Genomic DNA, 18,504 nt, shown 5'->3' with positions numbered 1-18,504 from the left:
TGTGTGTGTGTGTATATACACATGCTGAAGAATGCAAAAGATAAGGAGTAAACTGTTGTTAGCATCATCAAGAAAACCAGACTTCTTTCTCCATGAAAAATCACAGGTAAAAAAAAAAAAAATAAATAAATAAAAATAATAAAAAAAAAAAAAAAGAAAAATCACAGGTGTAGTACTGATAATCTGTAGAGACTACATTTTAAAAATTCATGAAACAACAAGGTCATTTCTGAAGAGATTATGAACTGGGAGCCAGAAGTAGCTATTTTGACATATTTTGATTCTGAAATTTCCTTGTAAATATATTCACAGAAAATGTTGGATGTTTTTATGTAAAACTCGAGTTCTCTCTTTTACAACATAAATCATTTAATGTAACATTTGCAACCTTAGAAAGGCAGACATATTTAATCCAAGTCAGTTTATAAATTCCAATTTCACATGGATTAAAAACTGCAGATAAATTAAGTCACAATAATATCCTGTACATGCATTAAGGCTGGTGACTGCTAAAGTCTCTTGGGTATCTACAAACAGGAAATCACACATAGATTACTGGGTCTGAAGAGTGTCTACGTCATTAAAAAAATCTTGCTTTTTTTTTTTTTTGGTGATACAGATTTCAACAGTAACTCTGGAAAACTGTGAAAAATGTTGTTTAAAAATATATATGTATATACTACTGCACAGTTTCAAAGATGTGATTCATAAATAATGTTGGCTGCACTGATTAACTTTATAACAATTACTGCACTTCCAAGGTGATGTGAACACGCAGTGACTTATACTCAACGTTAGGCACTAGTAATATCCTTCAGGAGTACTACAGTTTCATGTTAGCTGTATTGTACATATATATTTTTAAAAGTATGCATTTATACAAACTGTGTATATTATGCATGGGATGTCAGAAATGTATACATCACTGTTATATAATACACACATTGTTGTACATAGGAGGATAAGTCTTAGTGCAGAAAGTCTCACTGCATTGTATTCCAGGTGTCCAATCTAGTACACAATTTGTCAATGCTTCAGATTCCTTTTTACAGTCTGTTCCTTTTTAGATAGTGGGTCCAGATTTCCATTTGCAAGGTGAAAGTTCCCAGAAATAGTTGTTTTAACCAAACCTCTTCTTTAGCTACAATTCTGCACGTAAATCTGATTCATAAAGAGTAGTAACAATTTTCAAATTTTGGGCAGGAATACACTGGATTACTCTTTTTCAAAGAGAACTCTAACATTGTGATAAAGGTTGGCATCCATTAAGGTCATGGGAATATGAAGTCAGCTGACTTTGTGCCGAACTTTTGAGGAAATAACATGTCTTCATGAAGGAAAAAAATGATAGTAGATGTTACATGCTTAAGTAGAAGAGATCCAGGAGGCCATAAGTGAAACTGACCAGTGGCTGTCTCCAGGGGAGAGGATTTTCTACTTTCTGTATTGCTTGAATTTTTCACAACAGTATGTGTTACTCTCATAATCAGAAAGTACAAGGTTTTCTACTTAGAAAAAAAGTAAGTATAAAAGAAAGAAAGAAAGAAAGAAAGAAAGAAAGAAAGAAAGGGAGAAAGAAAGAAAATGATGTATGACTTTCACAAGCAACAATCAGAAGACCATTCCTTGCCAAAATCATCCATGCTACAGCAAACAAAAACTGTTATTACAACATGTTCTACTGATGGAATGAGATGTAGTGAGTGGAAGTGCATGCTCTGACCATCCTCCAAGTGACACATTTCAAGTTCTGTTGGGAAACATGGGTCACCAAAGTGCTGATAAAATGCAGCTGGCACAATCAGCCAGATGCTATGTGTGTGCTTAAATGGCATTTCCAGAGCAAGCACACCACATGGCACCACCACAAGGCCTGCAATGACTCTAAAGAGAGACAAACCAGATAAACACCCTGAGGATGTAGGTTGGACACTGATGAACATTCTGTTCTGTGAGAGTTTGAACATCTCATCAGAACTCATCAAGAGTGAGTAGAACTAAGCATTAATATTTAAAAACATGTCTCTCCCCCCTTAAATTAGAATCAAATTTACAACAGAGGATAATATCATGAACGCTGCCAACACTTAGTAAGAAGCACCTCATTTGGATAAATGTAAACTACAAGTACGGCTACTAATTCTAGATGCTTGAAGTCCAAAGCCAAATGCAAATTTCACAAACCCTTTACTTGCTCATTTTAGATTATTTTCAAATCACAAGAAATTGTCCAGTCATTTGTATAGTTTAGAATCAATGACGAGAGCAGGAGAATTATAGTAATCTTATTTCTCATCTATAGGGCAGGCTGAGAAAAACATTAAGATAGCGACCAAACCAATGAGACCACCAGTGAAAGCAGTTATCAGTATCTAGAATAAATGTTTTGTATCATTATCACCTGGAAAAGTAGATTGCTCTACATACTGTACTGCCTGCTTCTCTTGACCTGTCCTTATGCAATTTGGTCATGTGTGAAGCCTCAAAGACTTCACTCTTGTTTTTAAATGTGGTCAGGACTATATTACCTTCCCAGACGTGTTTCCCTTTCTAGCCATATATATGTTAAATATATTCAGATAATATATATATCTAATAATAATAGATATATATAATATCTAGGACATAGAAAGGACTAGAAAAGAAATATGTTTCAAATGGAAACTGTAAACGAATGTCAAAAAACTAAAATGTAAACTTAATGAAAAAGAAAGGAAAAGGGACCAGTCAGGGGCAAGATGTAAACATACCAGATGCACAGGATGGAAGCATGACGTTCTGTTTGTTGCTACTCCAAACAGAATTGTAATCATGGCAAGAATAACTTACCCTGCAAAGCAAGCAGCTTGTTCACTGAAGTCTGAACCCCCCCCCCCCCGCAGTTAAAAATGCATTAATGTCTTGCAGTGGTGCATTTGCACAAGCAGTGAGATGCTTAGACAGTAATCACACAGCAAATAGTTCTCAGCCTGATCAGCAACTAATCCAGATTCATAGCTTAGGGACATTCTAAGTAATGCCCCAATTTGACCACAACAATCTGTTTTCTTGAAAGCTACCGTGAAAAGAAAATCATTGGCTGGCAAATGCCACATGGCCGTGTAGTCACCAGGTTGCGGTGGCAGAAGGAGGAATAAGTGCTGGGCGGGCTTGTCGTCATGTGTGCAGAAGACCTCAATTTCTAACTGAGCTCCAGAGTACAGGTATTGCTGTTGATTAACTTTCTAAGACACTTGGTTTTTGTTTTTACCAAATTTCAGTGCCATTTACACACTGATTTGTGAGCAGGCCAGGGAAGACTTGCGACGGTTTCTATTTGTTTACAGACACATTTAGTTGATAATAAAGTTAGATGAAGGGGGTTATTAGATGAAAGGCAGAGTGTCTGGTACTATGTACCCTGGCAAATGCCCAGCACAAAAATAACTGACTTCTCATTATTTAATCACCCATTAATACACACAATAAAAAAATAACTGGGGAATAGTATAGTAATACTGAACGTAACCAACAGTATAAGAACGAAGCTCATCTTACCTGGCAGTCAAGCTTTTGGTGTGCTGTGTTGCACCTGTTAACTAACCCATGAGATTTTGGTTGAATGTTCTAAGATGTCATGGTTTAACTTTGAAACAAAGTGTGTGTGTGTGTGTGTGTGTGTGTGATAAAGAGTTGTATTTTCTCAGAGACCTCTGATTCACTTTGCCTAGGCTAGGATTATGGAAACTAGACAAAATATCTTCTAAAAAGCTGTGCATCTTACACACATACACAGGCAGCTTCTTAGACACCCACACATACAAACATACATGCCCTGGGAAAAGACCATTATTTGATGCTGACAAATGCTCACTGAAGTTCGATATATGTTGTGGCTAGAATTCTCAAGTAGCACAGTGTCCAGAAACATTGAGCCACCCATGAAGATGAGAGCACAACTCCGCACAAGGGTGAGGTCCCTATGACAGGTGGGTGCTGTTCCGTAGCCAGTGGAGGCCTTGCTGAGAGTACTGAACCAGGTGTTCCATGCTGCTGTGCAGGGTAACAGGCCCCATGAGCAAATCCAAGTCGTTGAAGAATTCTGGGGGACACAGGGAGAGTTGTTAGATACTAAATCTTATAAATATAAAGCTGATGGTCAGAGAGAGAGATATCACTGACTAGACTGTCTGCCTTGCCATGTATGTGGTCTAGGTACAAGCTCCCAATATTGTATGAGAGGTGCTACAGCAATAAAGGAACCTCTAGTCTCTCTCTCTCTACACACACACTCATACACACCCCTAAATAAAAAAGTCATCCAGGATGTGGCGAAATCATGTGTGCATGAGGTCCTGAGGTGCAAAATATAATTAATAAGAATACAATAAGGAGAAATAAAAAGCTGAAACACATATAGTTCCCACCTTCAAGGAGTTCACTGTCTAAAGGGAAAAACATATCTGTATCATCTATATCTGCATGTATCTATACTTCTATCATTTTTTTATATTTATTTATTTCCCCTTTTGTTGCCCTTGTTTTTTTCTATTGTTGTAGTTATCATTATTGTTGTAATTGATGTCGTCGTTGTTGGATAGGACAGAGAGAAATGGAGAGAGGAGGGGAAGGCAGAGAGGGAGAGAGAAAGATAGACACCTGCAGACCTGCTTCACCACCTGTGAAGTGACTCCCCTGTAGGTGGGGAGCCGGGGGCTCGAATCAGGATTCTGACACCGGTCCTTCGCTTCATGCCACGTGCGCTTAACCCGCTACGCTACTGCCCGACTCCCACTTGTATCATTTTTATCTATAGTATCTCCAACTCTATTTCTCCCTGATCTTCCACAGTAAGACAAATATATGTAAAGGCTTAGGAGGCCCTGAGCAAGGAGAAGTGAGGTGAAAAAAATTTCATCCTTAGCAACCATTTCTCCTTTGGTAAAAGATGAAAATACACCCATGGGTGAGACTGCCTCCCTGAAAGCTGGTCCATACTCCACAGAGGCGCACATGCACACGCGCACGCACACACACACACCTCTGTTTTCCTTGGCCAGGTTGTCTGCCATCTCCCAGTAGTCATAGCTGTGCAGGATGCTGTTGGTGATGCTGACATGATTTGCTGCCATCTGGTGGATGCGCTGTGGGATGCTGATGATGGTGGAAGGGGACAGGGCACTGACATTGGAGAGGCTCCCCTGAGAGCCCACGGAGCTGGTGGGGGAGGGGTTGGGAGACATGGGGGATGGGGTGCCAGTGCTTCTGTAAGGCGGGGGTGGGTGGGGGGAGGGAGGAAGCAGAGAAAAACAAGAGTGGACAGGTTGGTACCAGGTAAGGCAGAGCAGCCCTCAGTGTACTGGAAGTAAAGATGCACATTGTCCCAAATCATGCAGCATCTCACTTATTGCCCTTACTTTGTTAAAAATGAACTTACTTTCCACTGGCTCCCCATGGAGATGGGGCTTGGGCAGCTTTAGATGAATTCTGTAGGCAAACGAAAACAATGACAGTGAGTGCCAACAGCATGGATTTAAACAGTCAACAATGACACGCTCTCGGGTAACCACTGAGTGAAGTAATAGCAGACGTTGCAGATAAAATGCTGACTCCTGGAAATTAGACCTGGGAAGTTACAATTTCTAGGCTATAGGCTTCCTCTCTGGAAACTAGTTGGGGAGCAGCTGCATGGCATCAGGCTGAAATGAAGAGCTCGCCCCCAATCCTGGGATTTCATGTACCAACTTCCACGTACCAAACGGAATTATAATCTCAAGCAGCTGTGGAACCTTAATCTAGTTTTTTTTTTTTTATCTTAACATTTTTCAGAATGCCTAATTTTTCTGAAAAGGAAAAAGAGCAAGCAACCCATTTTTCTGAAAATGTCTCATTTTTTAAATGTAGGTGTATTTACAAAAAAAAATGAGTAAGACAGTTTCTAAATGCCTAAACTCTCTGGGGAGTCAGATTGGAGCTATTTTCTTGTCTGTGGAAGAGAAAAATCACATCTGCATTATAAAGAATCATTTTCCCTCTTAACAGTCCTATAGACTCAGGTCCTTTTTGTGTTCTTAGAGAGGAAATTAGAAATTTAATGTCTATGAAATACAAGACACCAAACTATTCTTCTAAATTTATTAAGCTTAAATATCTCTCACTCTCTCTCTTTTTTTGCCTCCAGAGCTATTGCTGGGGCTCGGTGCCTGCAATATGAATCCACTGCTCCTGGAGGCCACATTTCCCATTTTGTTGCCTTTGTTGTGGTTATGGTTATTACAGCTATTGTTGTTGTTGGATAGGACAGAGAGATCAAGAGAGGAGGGGAAGACAAAGGGCGAGAGAAAGACAGACCTGCTTCACTGCTTGTGAATCGACCCCCCAGCAGGTGGGGAGCCAGCGGGGCTCAAATGGGATCCTTAGACCAGTCACTGGGCTTCGCGTCAAGTGTGCTGAACCCGCTGCGCTACCACCCAGTCCCCAAATATATGTCTCTTAGGGTAGTCAAGATAGCTTACCTGGGAGGGTTCCTGTTTTGCTGCATGTGGGACTTACCACATTGGGGGGAACGTTTGGGGCTACTGTGTATGTTCCTTTCTCTGTTTCTCTGTCTCTATCCCTCTATCTGAAAAATCAACCTGGAGTAGTGAGGCCAAGGCAAGGGCTAGAAAAAATTTTCTTTTAAAGGAAATTGCTCTTCAATTGTTTATAAAATAGGGGGCCTAGTAGTGGTGACCTGGTTGAGCACATGTTACAATGTGCAAGGAAATAGGTTTGAGCCCCTGGTCCCCACCTTCAGGGGGAAAGCTTTGTGAGTAGTGAAGCAGGGCTGCAAGTGTCTCTAAAACAGAATTCCTTAACAGACGGGGTGTTAAAAAATTCTAATTTGGGAGCCAGGCAGTAGCACAGCGGATTAAGTGCACATGGCATGAAGTGCAAGGATCCCAGAAACAGCTCTGCATTGGCAAAATGCCTTTTTTATTGCCCTTGTTTTTATCATTGTTGTGGTTATTATTATTGTTGTTATTGATGTCATTGTTGTTGGATAGGACAGAGAGAAATGAAGAGGAGGGGAAGACAGAGAGAGGGAGAGAAAGATAGACACCTGCAGACCTGCTTCACCGCTTGAGAAGTGACCCCCCCCCACAGGTGGGGAGCCAGGGGCTCGAACTGGGATCCTTGCACTTTGCATCATGTGTGCTTAACCTGCTGCACTACTGCCTGAACCCCGCAAAATACCTTTTTTATGAACAAACTGACAATGCTACCTGATGGTTTCATGATCTCTGAACTTTAAGCAGCATTAGAAACTGTTAATATAGTTTCCTTGCTTTGTCAGGATTTCAGAACATTATTATTATTCTGTACTTTATAGCTTCTCACAACTACCTTCTTAATACTGGGAAATCTAACTTTTGAAAAACACATTTAGTTACTTGTTTAGAAAGCATCATAGTTATTAAAGCTTTTTAAAAGTAATGTACTTCTTTAATTTTTTTTATTGTCATTGGGACCTCATGCCAATGAGATTCCACTGCTCATGGTCAACAGAAAGGGAGAGAGGTAGAGAAAGTAGAGACACACCACTGTTCATGCATGGTGCTCCTATCTGGCTCCAACCCTAGTCCTTGTGTATGGTAAAGCATGCAGTCGACCAGGTGAGCTGTCCTCTAGGCTTGTAATTTACTGCTATATTCTTAAAAATAACGACAGTGGGAGTCTGGTGGTGGTGCAGTGGGTTAAGCACACATGGTGCAAAGTGTAAGGACCGGCGCAAGGATCCCGGTTCTAGCCCCCGGCTCCCCACCTGCAGGGGAGTCGCTTCACAGGCAGTGAAGCAGGTCTGCAGGTATCCCCCCCACCCCCCTGTCTTCCCTCCTCTCTCCATTTCTCTGTCTTATCCAACAACAAATGACATCAACAATAACAATAATAACCACAACAAGGCTACAACAACAAGGGCAACAAAAGGGGGAAAATGGCCTCCAGGAGCAGTGGATTCATGGTGCAGGCACTGAGCCCCAGCAATAACCCTGGAGGCAAAAAAAAAAAATGACAGTGTAAGTATAATAGTACACCAAGTCCAAAGAGAAAACCGATATAAAGGAGTTTTGCTCCAGGAGACAGCTCACTTGGTAGAATTTGCACCTAGCTAAGCAGAGGCCCTGGGTTTGAGTCCTGGTACCGCACTGCAGTACCATGGCAGCACAGGAGGAAGGTTCCATGGATGGTGAAGTGTTGGGTTGTTTCCTTTCTTATTGTATCTCTCCCCTCCACTGCTGCCCTTCCCCAGAAATAAAGAAGGTAAAACAAATTGGCCTAGGGAGTTCCTTCAGTGGTGTATCAGAAGACATACAGAAGTCCCTGAGGTCACCTCCCTGTGCCACATTAGGAATAACAACAACAACAATAATAATACAACTATGTTCCATCAAAGTAAACAAGTAAATTTAAAAATGTACTGGTAAATGTAACCTCTTTAAGATTCAAGCCTGGCCACACTGATCTGTAGGAAACTTTGATCTCTTTCTCTCTGTCACAGTCATCCTACCTGAAAAAACTGCACTGGAGTTGAGAAGCCACAGTGATGATGACAAGCCCTTTGGTTAAAGGTAACTACCAATAACTCCTGTAGGGGAAACTCTGATTTATAAGTTGTATTATTATTATTATTTATTCTTTTTTGCCTCCAGGGTTATTGCTGGGGCTCAGTGCCTGCACCATGAATCCACTGCTCCTGGAGGCCACCTTTTCCCCCTTTTGTTGTCCTTATTTTTTTTTTTTTTTGTCCTTATTGTTGTAGCCTTGTTGTGGTTATTATTGTTAATGCTGATGTCATTCATTGTTGGATAGGACAAAAAAATGGAGAGAGGAGGGGAAGACAGAGCAGGGGAGAGAGAGAGAGAGAGAGAGACACCTGCAGACCTGCTTCACCGCCTGTGAAGTGACTTCCCTGCAGGTGGGGAGCTGGGGGCTTGAACCAGGATCCTTATGCTGGTCCTTGTGCTTTGCACCACATGCGCTTGACCCACTGCACTACTGCCCAACCTCTGGACTCTAAATTTTTTAGACGACTGATCTTGACCTTAGACATTTAGAGTACAGGGAGAAATTTAATATTTGTTCTTTTCATTATGACACATGAGGACAGTCAATGGGCCAGAACGGCTCTCTCCCTGGCTGAGCACTGGCTACTCCACAAGCATGACCAGGAAGGAAAAGCCATGCTGGGCAAGGCCGCAGGGACCCCTCTGGAGCCCATTATCAGAGATCATCCCAAACAAAGTGGAGGTTGGGGATTAAAGGATCGAAAATGATGGCTGTGGACCAGACTGGGAGTTTGTATAGGTAGAGAAGGTACCATTTGCTCCTTCTATAGACAAATAGCAAAGAGACCCAAAAATCTTAAATGAATTATTTTTTCAAGTCATTTCACAGTAGTACACCAGAGTTCTTCCTTCCTCTTTTATATTTTCCCAGTGAAAATGATTTCTTTCCCTGAATTATGTCCTGTCCTTATATGAATGCATTATTATTTTCTTAGTGTCTCTGAGTTCTAATCATATCTCATCATGTAAAATTACACTTATATTATAATTAACTACTAGAGATAGCTAACAAACAGCTATATGTAGTAAGTCCTAAGAGGAGGAAACTCTAAACGGACATGAAGAATTTATGGTAACTATAAAGAGTAATTTTTCTTGGATAGTGGGGTGAGTAATGGAATTTTTTTTTCTTAAGCACATACAAATATTTGGGAGTCAGAAAGGAGGGTAAGTTAGAAGCACTTTCAAGGCCCATTCTCTGAACCTTGAACACTGCAAGTATGTACGAATGGGGTTAGTGTGGCTACCACAGGTTTCCTGTAGTATCCTCCTAGCAATGGCTTCTGTGAGGTGCCTCGAAAATGAATGTCCTTGACAGGAAGACAACTAAATATAAGGAACAGTGTTATTCGTTAGTCAGCCAGTACCTTGAAATAATCGATAAGTGCTTTTGAATATTTTACAGCATGGTCCCTTTTGAGTCGAAACATCCTCCAGTATAGGAGAGCCAGGCATCGGTAACTACAGCAGAAAAAGAGAAAATGGTATCCTGAATAGCAAGATTTAAAAAAAAGTACTGTTCCAAAGCACTTATATTTGTATCACAGGCACATGCGTATCTGTATATGAAACATACAATGTTACTACATAAATGTTTATATCTGTCAGCATGTGATCTTCAAGAAAGGAATCTAGAACTCTAATTGTTATGAGGTTATTTTTATTGGCTTTATTGCTTCTTTGTTGAGGCCCAGGTCTGGCCCTTTCCTCTTTTGACCACTAGAGGACAGTCTTTCTCCATGAGAGGAGTTCAAGAGCACTTTCACACAATTTTCACTCCTCAATGGCTAAGATTCCAGGGAGTCATCTCACTCTGATTTCTGACATCTGAACTTTGAATTACTGGCAGCTGCAAGCTTTTCTGGAGTTACCCTTTCATCTGCTTTAAATTCATTTTAAAACTATCCTACTGGACTACAATTAGTTCAAGTAAGTAATAGATATGAATGTGTCTTACAAACAATAAGCTCTGTTGTGGGAGCAGCTATTATCTTATAAACTATTAAATGTTTAATTAAGTAAGTCATTTTACCAGACCACTGTTCATCTCTGGTTTATGGTGTTGCTGGGGATTGAACCTGGGACCTTGGGGCCTCAGGGATAAAATCTTTTTGTATGATCATTATGCTGTCTGCCCTGACCTATATGTAAATTATTTAAATACTGATATTCTATCTGACATGATATTAATTACTAACCACCATTAACAAATCTGAACTAAAACTTAGGAAAGAGAATAGAAAATATTTCCTAATTATATAAATTCTCTTTCCCTTGATGCTGATTTTCACTCATAATTATTTGCTAACTCAGATCTAGTGTTGGCACGCTAGAAAATCAAAATACCAGAAATAAGAGTCTCATTTTAGTACACTAAGCTTCACACAATGTGATAGTGTGTGGAACAATCTGAGGCCACTCCTCTTGTTGCTCTGATTATTACTATTATGATAATTTTTAGAATTGACTCTCTTTTTTGAGATTATTTTTTCTCTTTTATAAATTTTATTTGTGACTTAGTGTTGACTTACAAAATTATGAGGTAACAGTGGTATAATTCCACACTGTTCTTACCACTAGAATTCTGTGTCCCTATTCCATTCCCTCCATTAGAAATCGTAGTAGTTCTCTCAAGGTCACAAATATTATCTTACTATTATTTCTGTAACTGTCTCTCTCTCTATATTCCCACTTTTCCTATGGTCCTGCCTTTCCTTCCTTTCTCAGTCACACCTTCCTTTTTTCCCTCTCCTCTCTCAGAGTCCTGATAGAATTGGGGTTCAGAGCCTTCTGGCTGTCTCCCCCTATCATTTCTCCCCTTCTGGGAGTATAGACCAAAATTCCTTTTTTTCTTTTTTCTTTCTATTGTTGTTTGACAGGACAGAAAGAAATTCATAGGGAAGGGGTGTTAGAAATGGAGAGAGAAAGATATCCAGACATCTTTGGACCTGCTTCATTGCTTGTGAAGCATTCCCCCTTGCAGATGGGGAGCAGGGATTTGAACCCAAGTCCTTGTACATGGTGATATCCACACTTAACTGGGTGTGCCACCATCAGGCCACTGGACCAAAATTATTTATGGGGTGCAGAAGGTGAGAGTTCTTAGAACTGATTCTCTAATATGCAGATCAGGTTTTAGAATGGGGTATGAACTTGTGGAGAGAGAAAAATTGGATTCCTAGCACGGGCAGAGCCAACAGAGATGTCCTGTGATTTTAAGAAGTGGGGGAGGTGTCCTGAGGAGACATTATGAGGAGGATATTGTCATTAATATAATCACATAGTCATCACTGTATAGTCACCATCAATACAGACAAGTCTATTAAACGTTGGCTAATGCTATGAAAAAGGACTAAGAAAGCATAATGAGCTGCTTCTCCATTTAATGTGTTGAGAACTTTAAGATACCATCTTCATTCAGTCACACTAATGCCACATGTAAAAAGATAGATGAGTTCTTTTGATTGCACCCAAAATGTTAGAAACAGAAGAAATTACATTTGGCACAATTCATACTTGAATTAACACAAGCCTGTTTTACTTTAAAACACAAATGCACAGAAAAAGTATCCTTATATAATGTTTTTAATCACTGTGAGTTCACACCATGCATGGTATAGCAGCAAGAGATGTGTGGGGGCTTCCTGGCCACAAGTAGAAATGCATTTGGCTTTGCATGTTAGAAATCTCTACGGCTATGTAATGCATTCAACACCAGACTTGCCAATGGAGATATACAAGGATGGGGAGCTCTTCTGAGCTAGTATGATGCACTCACCATAATGCAGCCAGTTGCTTATCCTCTGGTGTAGCATTGGGCCCCGAGTGGGTTTTTAGTCTCATAGCATACCTAGGAAAAAACAAAGGAAAGGAAAATTAACACACTAAACATTTTCTTATTAACAACAGAACATGATGGAAGCTCTTTCTGCCCAGTATTTATTTTTCCTATTGCTCGCTAATGATTCTTTTCAAAAAGCTAGCTCATCTTGCTGTTTTCTCTAAGTGTTACATCATTACAATGACAAGAACAAAACAAATTTTTAAAAGATAGAGACAGTAAGAGAGAAAGAGGCCTTAGCACTGAAGTTTCCTTTACTTTCTTATTTTTATTTTTTATTAGTGACTTAATATTGATTTACAAAATTATATGTCAACAGGGGTATTAATTCTACACTATTCCTACCACCAGAGTTCTGAATCCCCAGTCCCTTTATTGTAAGCTACAACAGTTTTCCTAAGGTTGCAGATTTTGGTTAACTATTATTTCTTTTTCTTAATAAAGATTTTTAATATTTATTTATTTATTTCCTTTTTGTTGGCCTTGTTGTTTTTATTGTTGTTGTAGTTATTATTGTTGATGTCATTGTTGGATAGGACAGAGAGAAATGGAGAGAAGAGGGAAAGACAGAGAGGGGGAGAGAAAGATAAGACACCTGCAGACCTGCTTCACCACCTGTGAAGTGACTCCCTGCAGGTGGGGAGTGGGGACTCAAACTGGAATCCTTATGCCAGTCCTTGCGGTTTGCACTATGGGCGCTTAACCCACTGTGCTACCGCCCGACTCCCGGTTAACTGTTATTTCTACAACTATCTGTCTATACTTGTATATAATTGTGTGTCCCCTACCCACTTTTTTAAAAGTCCTATCTTTTTTTCCAAGCTACTATTACTACATCTAAATGTCCCTCTCTTTTCCTTTTTCTCATTCTAGGTCCTGATGGAGTTGGAAGTTGAGAGTCTTTTTATCCTACTTCTCCCCCACTGGGAGTATGGATCAAAATTATTTTTGGGGTGCAGGTGGGAATTCTGGCTTCTGTAATTGCTTCTCCACTGAATATGCTCCCTTTACTTTCCCCACTTGTAAGTAACATCATCTTAAGTATGAGATAGTTTTATCAATTGTTTCAATCATCAAATATGACGTGTAAAACTCAGGAGGATAGTTTATTGAATGTAACTACATTTTTGTTCTCCTGATCTTTCTTCCTTACTGATATTTCAAGATTCCTTTTTTGCTTCCTTTGTTTGAGGAAGTTTTTAAAATCAATTTCAAAAGGGTGAGTCAATTAGATATAAGAACTTCTAGTTTTTCTTTGTCTGGGAATATTTTTACTTTTTCCTTCAGTCCTAAAAGAGTGAGATTCCACGGACTCTAGAATTCACATTTTAACAGGGCTTATTTTTGCTCTTGAAAAATTATGCCACTTCCTTCAGGCTTCCATGGTTCCAGCTGAGAAGTCTGCTGTCATTTGAATTAGCGTTCCTCAGTAGGCAATATGTCATTTCTCTCTGGCTGCTTTCAGAAAATTCTCTTAGTTTTTGGTTTTGAGAAATGTAGTGATAATATGCCTTATCATACATTTTGGGGAGTTCATTCTTTATCAGCTTTTCTCAATTTCTAGAACTGGTATTTTTTTTTTCTTTTTGCCAAATCCATTGAATTTTAGTCATTACTTCTTCAAAAACTTCCCCGGTTCCACTCCAATGTTATATATGTGTAGATTAAAAGTTATTATTATTGTTATTATTGCCTCCAGGGTTATTGCTGGGGCTCAGTGTCTGCACTACGAACCCATTGCTCCTGGAGGCTATCTTTTTCCCAGTGTTGTTGTTATTGTTGTTGGATAGGATTTAGAGAAATTGAGAGAGGAGGGAAGATAGAGGGGGAGCGAAAGATAGACACCTGAAGACCGTATTTACTACTTGTGAAGTGACCCACCCCCCTGCAGGTGGGGATCCAGGGGCTTGAAGAACTGGGATCCTTGTGCTAGGCCATGTGCTTCGCACTACATGCATTTAACCTGGTGCACTACCACCCGGTCCCCTAAAAAAAAATTTTTTTTCTTTGCCATCAGGGTTATTGCTGGGGCTCAGTGCTTGTACAATAAATCTCTTTTTCCCAGTGGTCATTATCCCTTTCTTTTATTTGATGATACAGAGAGAATCTGAGAGGTGAGAGGGAGATAGAGAGAAAAGACACCTGCAGCACTTCCTTCCTGCTTCTCTGCTTCTTCCCTGCAGGGGGTACCAGGGGTTTTAACTTGGATCTGTAGATGGTAATGCATGTGCTAACCTTCGTGTGCCATACACATTTAGATATGTTTTTGAGGCTTTCTTCATTTTTCACTTTTTTCTCTCTGTTGTAAGACTGAAGAGTAGATTCTATTTTATTTCTTCAATTGATTTTATTCTGTCATTTTCACCTCTACTGTTTAGCTCATGCACACTCACCTATTGAGATTTTAAATCTTAATATTACTTTATTTTTTTAACCAGAGTACTGCTTAGCTGTAGTGCTGAGGATTGAACCTGTAATTTCTGGTGCAGCAGGCATAAAAGCCTTTTGAGTAAATCACTGTGTTATTGCGCAAACAAACTGTGTTATTTCCCTGCCCCCAGTGAGGTCTTATTTATTTAAGTTATTATGTTTATAGTACCATAATTTATTTATTTATTTCTCTCTTTCTCTCTCTCTTCCCTTTTGTTGCCCTTGTTGTATTTTATTGTCATAGTTATTATTGTTGTTATTGATGTCATTGTTGGATAGGACAGAGAGAAATGGAGAGAGGAGGGAAAGACAGAGATGGGGAGAGAAAGACACCTGCAGACCTGCTTTACTGCCTGTGAAGTGACTCTCCTGCAGGTGGGGAGCCAGAGGCTCAAACTGGAATCCTCACTCTGGTCCTTGTGCTTTGTGCCACCTGTGCTTAACCTGCTGCGCTACCACCCGACTCCCAATACCATAATTTCTACTAGGTTCTCTCTCTCTCTCTCTTTTTAAATCTTCTATTGCTGTGCAGTGTTGACTTTCAAAAAATTCTCGAAGGATGACAGAGGACCTAGTGGGGATTGTATTGTTATATGGAAAATTGTACAAACTATTTTGTGTATGTACAAACTATTGTATTTACTATTGTATTTACTGTCGAATGTAAAACATTAATTCTCCAATAAAGAAATTAAAAAAAAAATCTCAAGTAATGTGTTTCAAGACGATGTGTTCTTTGATACTGGGATGATAGTTTCAAAGACTGGAAACTGTTCACGGAAGACAATGATGTTTAGTTTCCTTTTTTTTTTTTCTCTCTCTTTTTCTTTCTTCTTGCCTCAAGGGTTATTTCTGGGGCTTGGTACTGGCAATATGAATCTACTGCTCCTGGAGGGCATTTTTTCTATTTTACTGGGCAGGACAGAGAGAAATTGAGGGAGAGGAGTAGGATATAGAGAAGGAGAGAGAAAGAGACACCTGCAGACCTGCTTCACCACTTGTGAAGCAACCCCTCTGCAGGTGGGGATCGGGAGGGTCTCTACCCAGACCCTTGGGCTTCATACCCTGTGCGCTTAACCAGGTGCACCACTGCTTGGCCCCCATGTTTAATTTCTTTATTGAGGGATTAATGGCTAGTTTATACATGCACACCATTTCTCAGTTTTCACATCCACGTTTAATTTCAAGATGTATCTTTGGTCCAATGTAGACCAAAAAGTTATAACCTACGATGTTAAGAAATCATTGTGGAGCAGATAGCATAATTGTGGTAGATAGCATAATGGTTATGCAAACAGACTCTCATGCCTGAGACTCCAACATCCCAGGTTCAATCCCCCGCACCACCATAAGCCAGAACTGAACAGCATTCTGGTTAAAAAAAAAAAAAAAAAGAAGAAAGAAATCATTGTGGAATGAGAAGACACAGTGAGAAAAAAAAATCTAATCTTAGATTGTAATTAGAATTCTAGAATTAGAAAAGTACCTGTGTTTGGGGGAGAATTATTTAACACAATAAGTGTTAGACATTATCGCAAGTGCTTGAGTCAGTCCTAAATATAGAATCGAAGACAAAAGTTCTCAATTGGATTAATGGATGGAATTCCTTAATGGTTTATTGAGGCGACATTAAGGATGTGCCCAGGTTTCTATCACAGAAAACAGGTGTTTCCCACCCAACTATTTGATGTATTCTTGTCAGAAATCTTGCTTCTATTTATAGCACACATCTCAACCCAGGTTAGAAGATGGCATTCAGGTACATGTTAGACCAGTGGATAACACTAGTACTCTTTGAGATAACACTGATATGCTTCCCCAGCCCCCAAATCTTCTTTCCTTTCATTAAATACTCTGGAATCATTTACTGATGAAGTTAGGATGTAGATCATACTAACCTGAACCAGAGTTTTAAAAAAGCAGCTTAGATGTGTCCTGGAGCCCTGCTTCTCCAGAGCTCTGCCCCACGAGGGAAAGAGAGAGACAGGCTGGGAGTATGGAGCAACCTGTCGACACCCATGTTCAGCGGGGAAGCAATTACAGAAGCCAGACCTTCCACCTTCTGCATCTCACAATGACCCTGGGTCCATACTCCCAGAGGGTTAAAGAATAGGAAAGCTATCAGGGGAGGGGATGTGATACGGAGTTCTGGGGGTGGGGACTGTGTGGAGTTGTACCCCTCTTGTCCTACGGTTTTGTCAGTGTTTCCTTTTTATAAATAAAAAAAAAATTTTTTTAAAAGCAGCTTAGAAGTAAGGTAAGTTCAAAATCTGCCACTTCCTAGCTGGGTCTTACTCAGACTCAGCTTGCCTTCTGCAGCAATCAGGGGTTATAGGAGTTGCCACGCCTTTTGCACAAAGACAGCAAAGGAGGCAAGGGTGTATGAAAGTGCCTTACAAAATATTACATCCTTATTTTGGGACATGAACACTATTGGTTCTTGATAGCTGAAGTGCAAGTTGACATATTTTCTCAATGTTCATAGTACTTACATACATTTCTCACATCCCTCCCCACCCCAAGCAGGAAAACAGTGCTTACCTGATGAGCTCTACTGTTTCTGAATACATTGTATAAGGAGATTTGGATTCCATTGGACCTTGTTCCATTGCATTTCCACACTCAATAAATGACAAGGCTGCTTCGGCGTAATTCAAAGCCTTTCCAAACTTTTCCACCTGATTGACAGAGTTAACACAGTGTCTTCCTTAAGTATAGCTTTTTTTTTTTTTTTAAAGTGGCATTGTCATAGTCTACACACTTTGAGAAACCTGACTTTCAAGTTTCAAAATCCTGTGAATGGAGCCAAGAGTAGGTAAACATCGGATACTTCCTTCTCTTCTGTAGTTGTTTTCACAGAGTGCTATAGGTTTAGGACAAGTGAACAAATGGCTATACATAAAATTGGATGAAATTCATTCAAAAATTGCCAATCAGAATTATTCAGAACTTCATGTTACTTTAATTTGTTTCCCTTTTTTGAACTTCTAATGACTTGGTAACTTCATTCCTTGGAACCCCATCCACCCATATTACGCCAAATATACATAAAAATTTGGCAACTCTGATTACACAGGAATTTTCACATTTTCTTCCCTATACACTCCAATTCTGCTGATTTATATCTTTGGCTATTTCTTTTGTATTATTTTTGACATTTGCATCTCCATACATTCCACTTAATATGTATTTTTAAGTTGTTCTGCTGACAATTAGACCAAAATTCCCTGGACAGACAACCCCACCAATGTGTCCTGGAGCTCTGCTTCCCCAGAGCCCTTCCCCACTAGGGAAAGAGAGAGACAGGCTGGGAGTATGGAGCAACCTGTCCATGCCCATGTTCAGCGGGGAAGCAATTACAGAAGCCAGACCTTCCACCTTCTACAACCCACAATGATCTTGGGTCCATACTCAGAGAGGGTTAAAGAATAGGAAAGCTATCAGGGGAGGGGATGGGATACGGAGGTCTAGTGGTGGGAACTGTGTGGAGTTGTACCCCTCTTATCCTATGGTTTGTCAATGTTTCCTTTTTATAAATAAAAAAAAAAGAAAAAGAATCTCATGTAAGGGTCAAAGTGAGAAGAGGAAAAGAGAGGACATAACACTTAAAGCACTACTTTAACCTAACATGAAAAATTACCAAAAACT

At 39.8% G+C, this 18,504-nt stretch overlaps 1 protein-coding gene across 6 annotated transcripts in view; it reads right to left on the bottom strand.

Moving 5' to 3' along the window:
• Positions 1-333: 333 nt before the first annotated feature.
• The window catches only part of AFF3 (ALF transcription elongation factor 3), a 554,707-nt gene continuing 536,536 nt past the window's right edge, over positions 334-18,504 (bottom strand). For all 6 annotated transcript variants that reach the window (XM_060187453.1, XM_060187456.1, XM_060187452.1 and 3 more), the window contains 6 exons: positions 17,398-17,534; positions 12,364-12,435; positions 9,953-10,046; positions 5,417-5,466; positions 5,021-5,244; positions 334-4,081 (listed from right to left, as the gene is read on the bottom strand). In XM_060187453.1, the coding sequence (XP_060043436.1) occupies positions 3,960-4,081; positions 5,021-5,244; positions 5,417-5,466; positions 9,953-10,046; positions 12,364-12,435; positions 17,398-17,534 (699 nt within the window). In that variant the 3' untranslated portion in view covers positions 334-3,959. The remainder of the gene's footprint in view (positions 4,082-5,020; positions 5,245-5,416; positions 5,467-9,952; positions 10,047-12,363; positions 12,436-17,397; positions 17,535-18,504) is intronic.

The sequence above is a fragment of the Erinaceus europaeus genome, chromosome 3 (genome assembly GCF_950295315.1).
Source record: "Erinaceus europaeus chromosome 3, mEriEur2.1, whole genome shotgun sequence".
Lineage (NCBI taxonomy): Eukaryota > Metazoa > Chordata > Mammalia > Eulipotyphla > Erinaceidae > Erinaceus > Erinaceus europaeus.
This window is presented reverse-complemented; position numbering and strand designations above follow the sequence as displayed.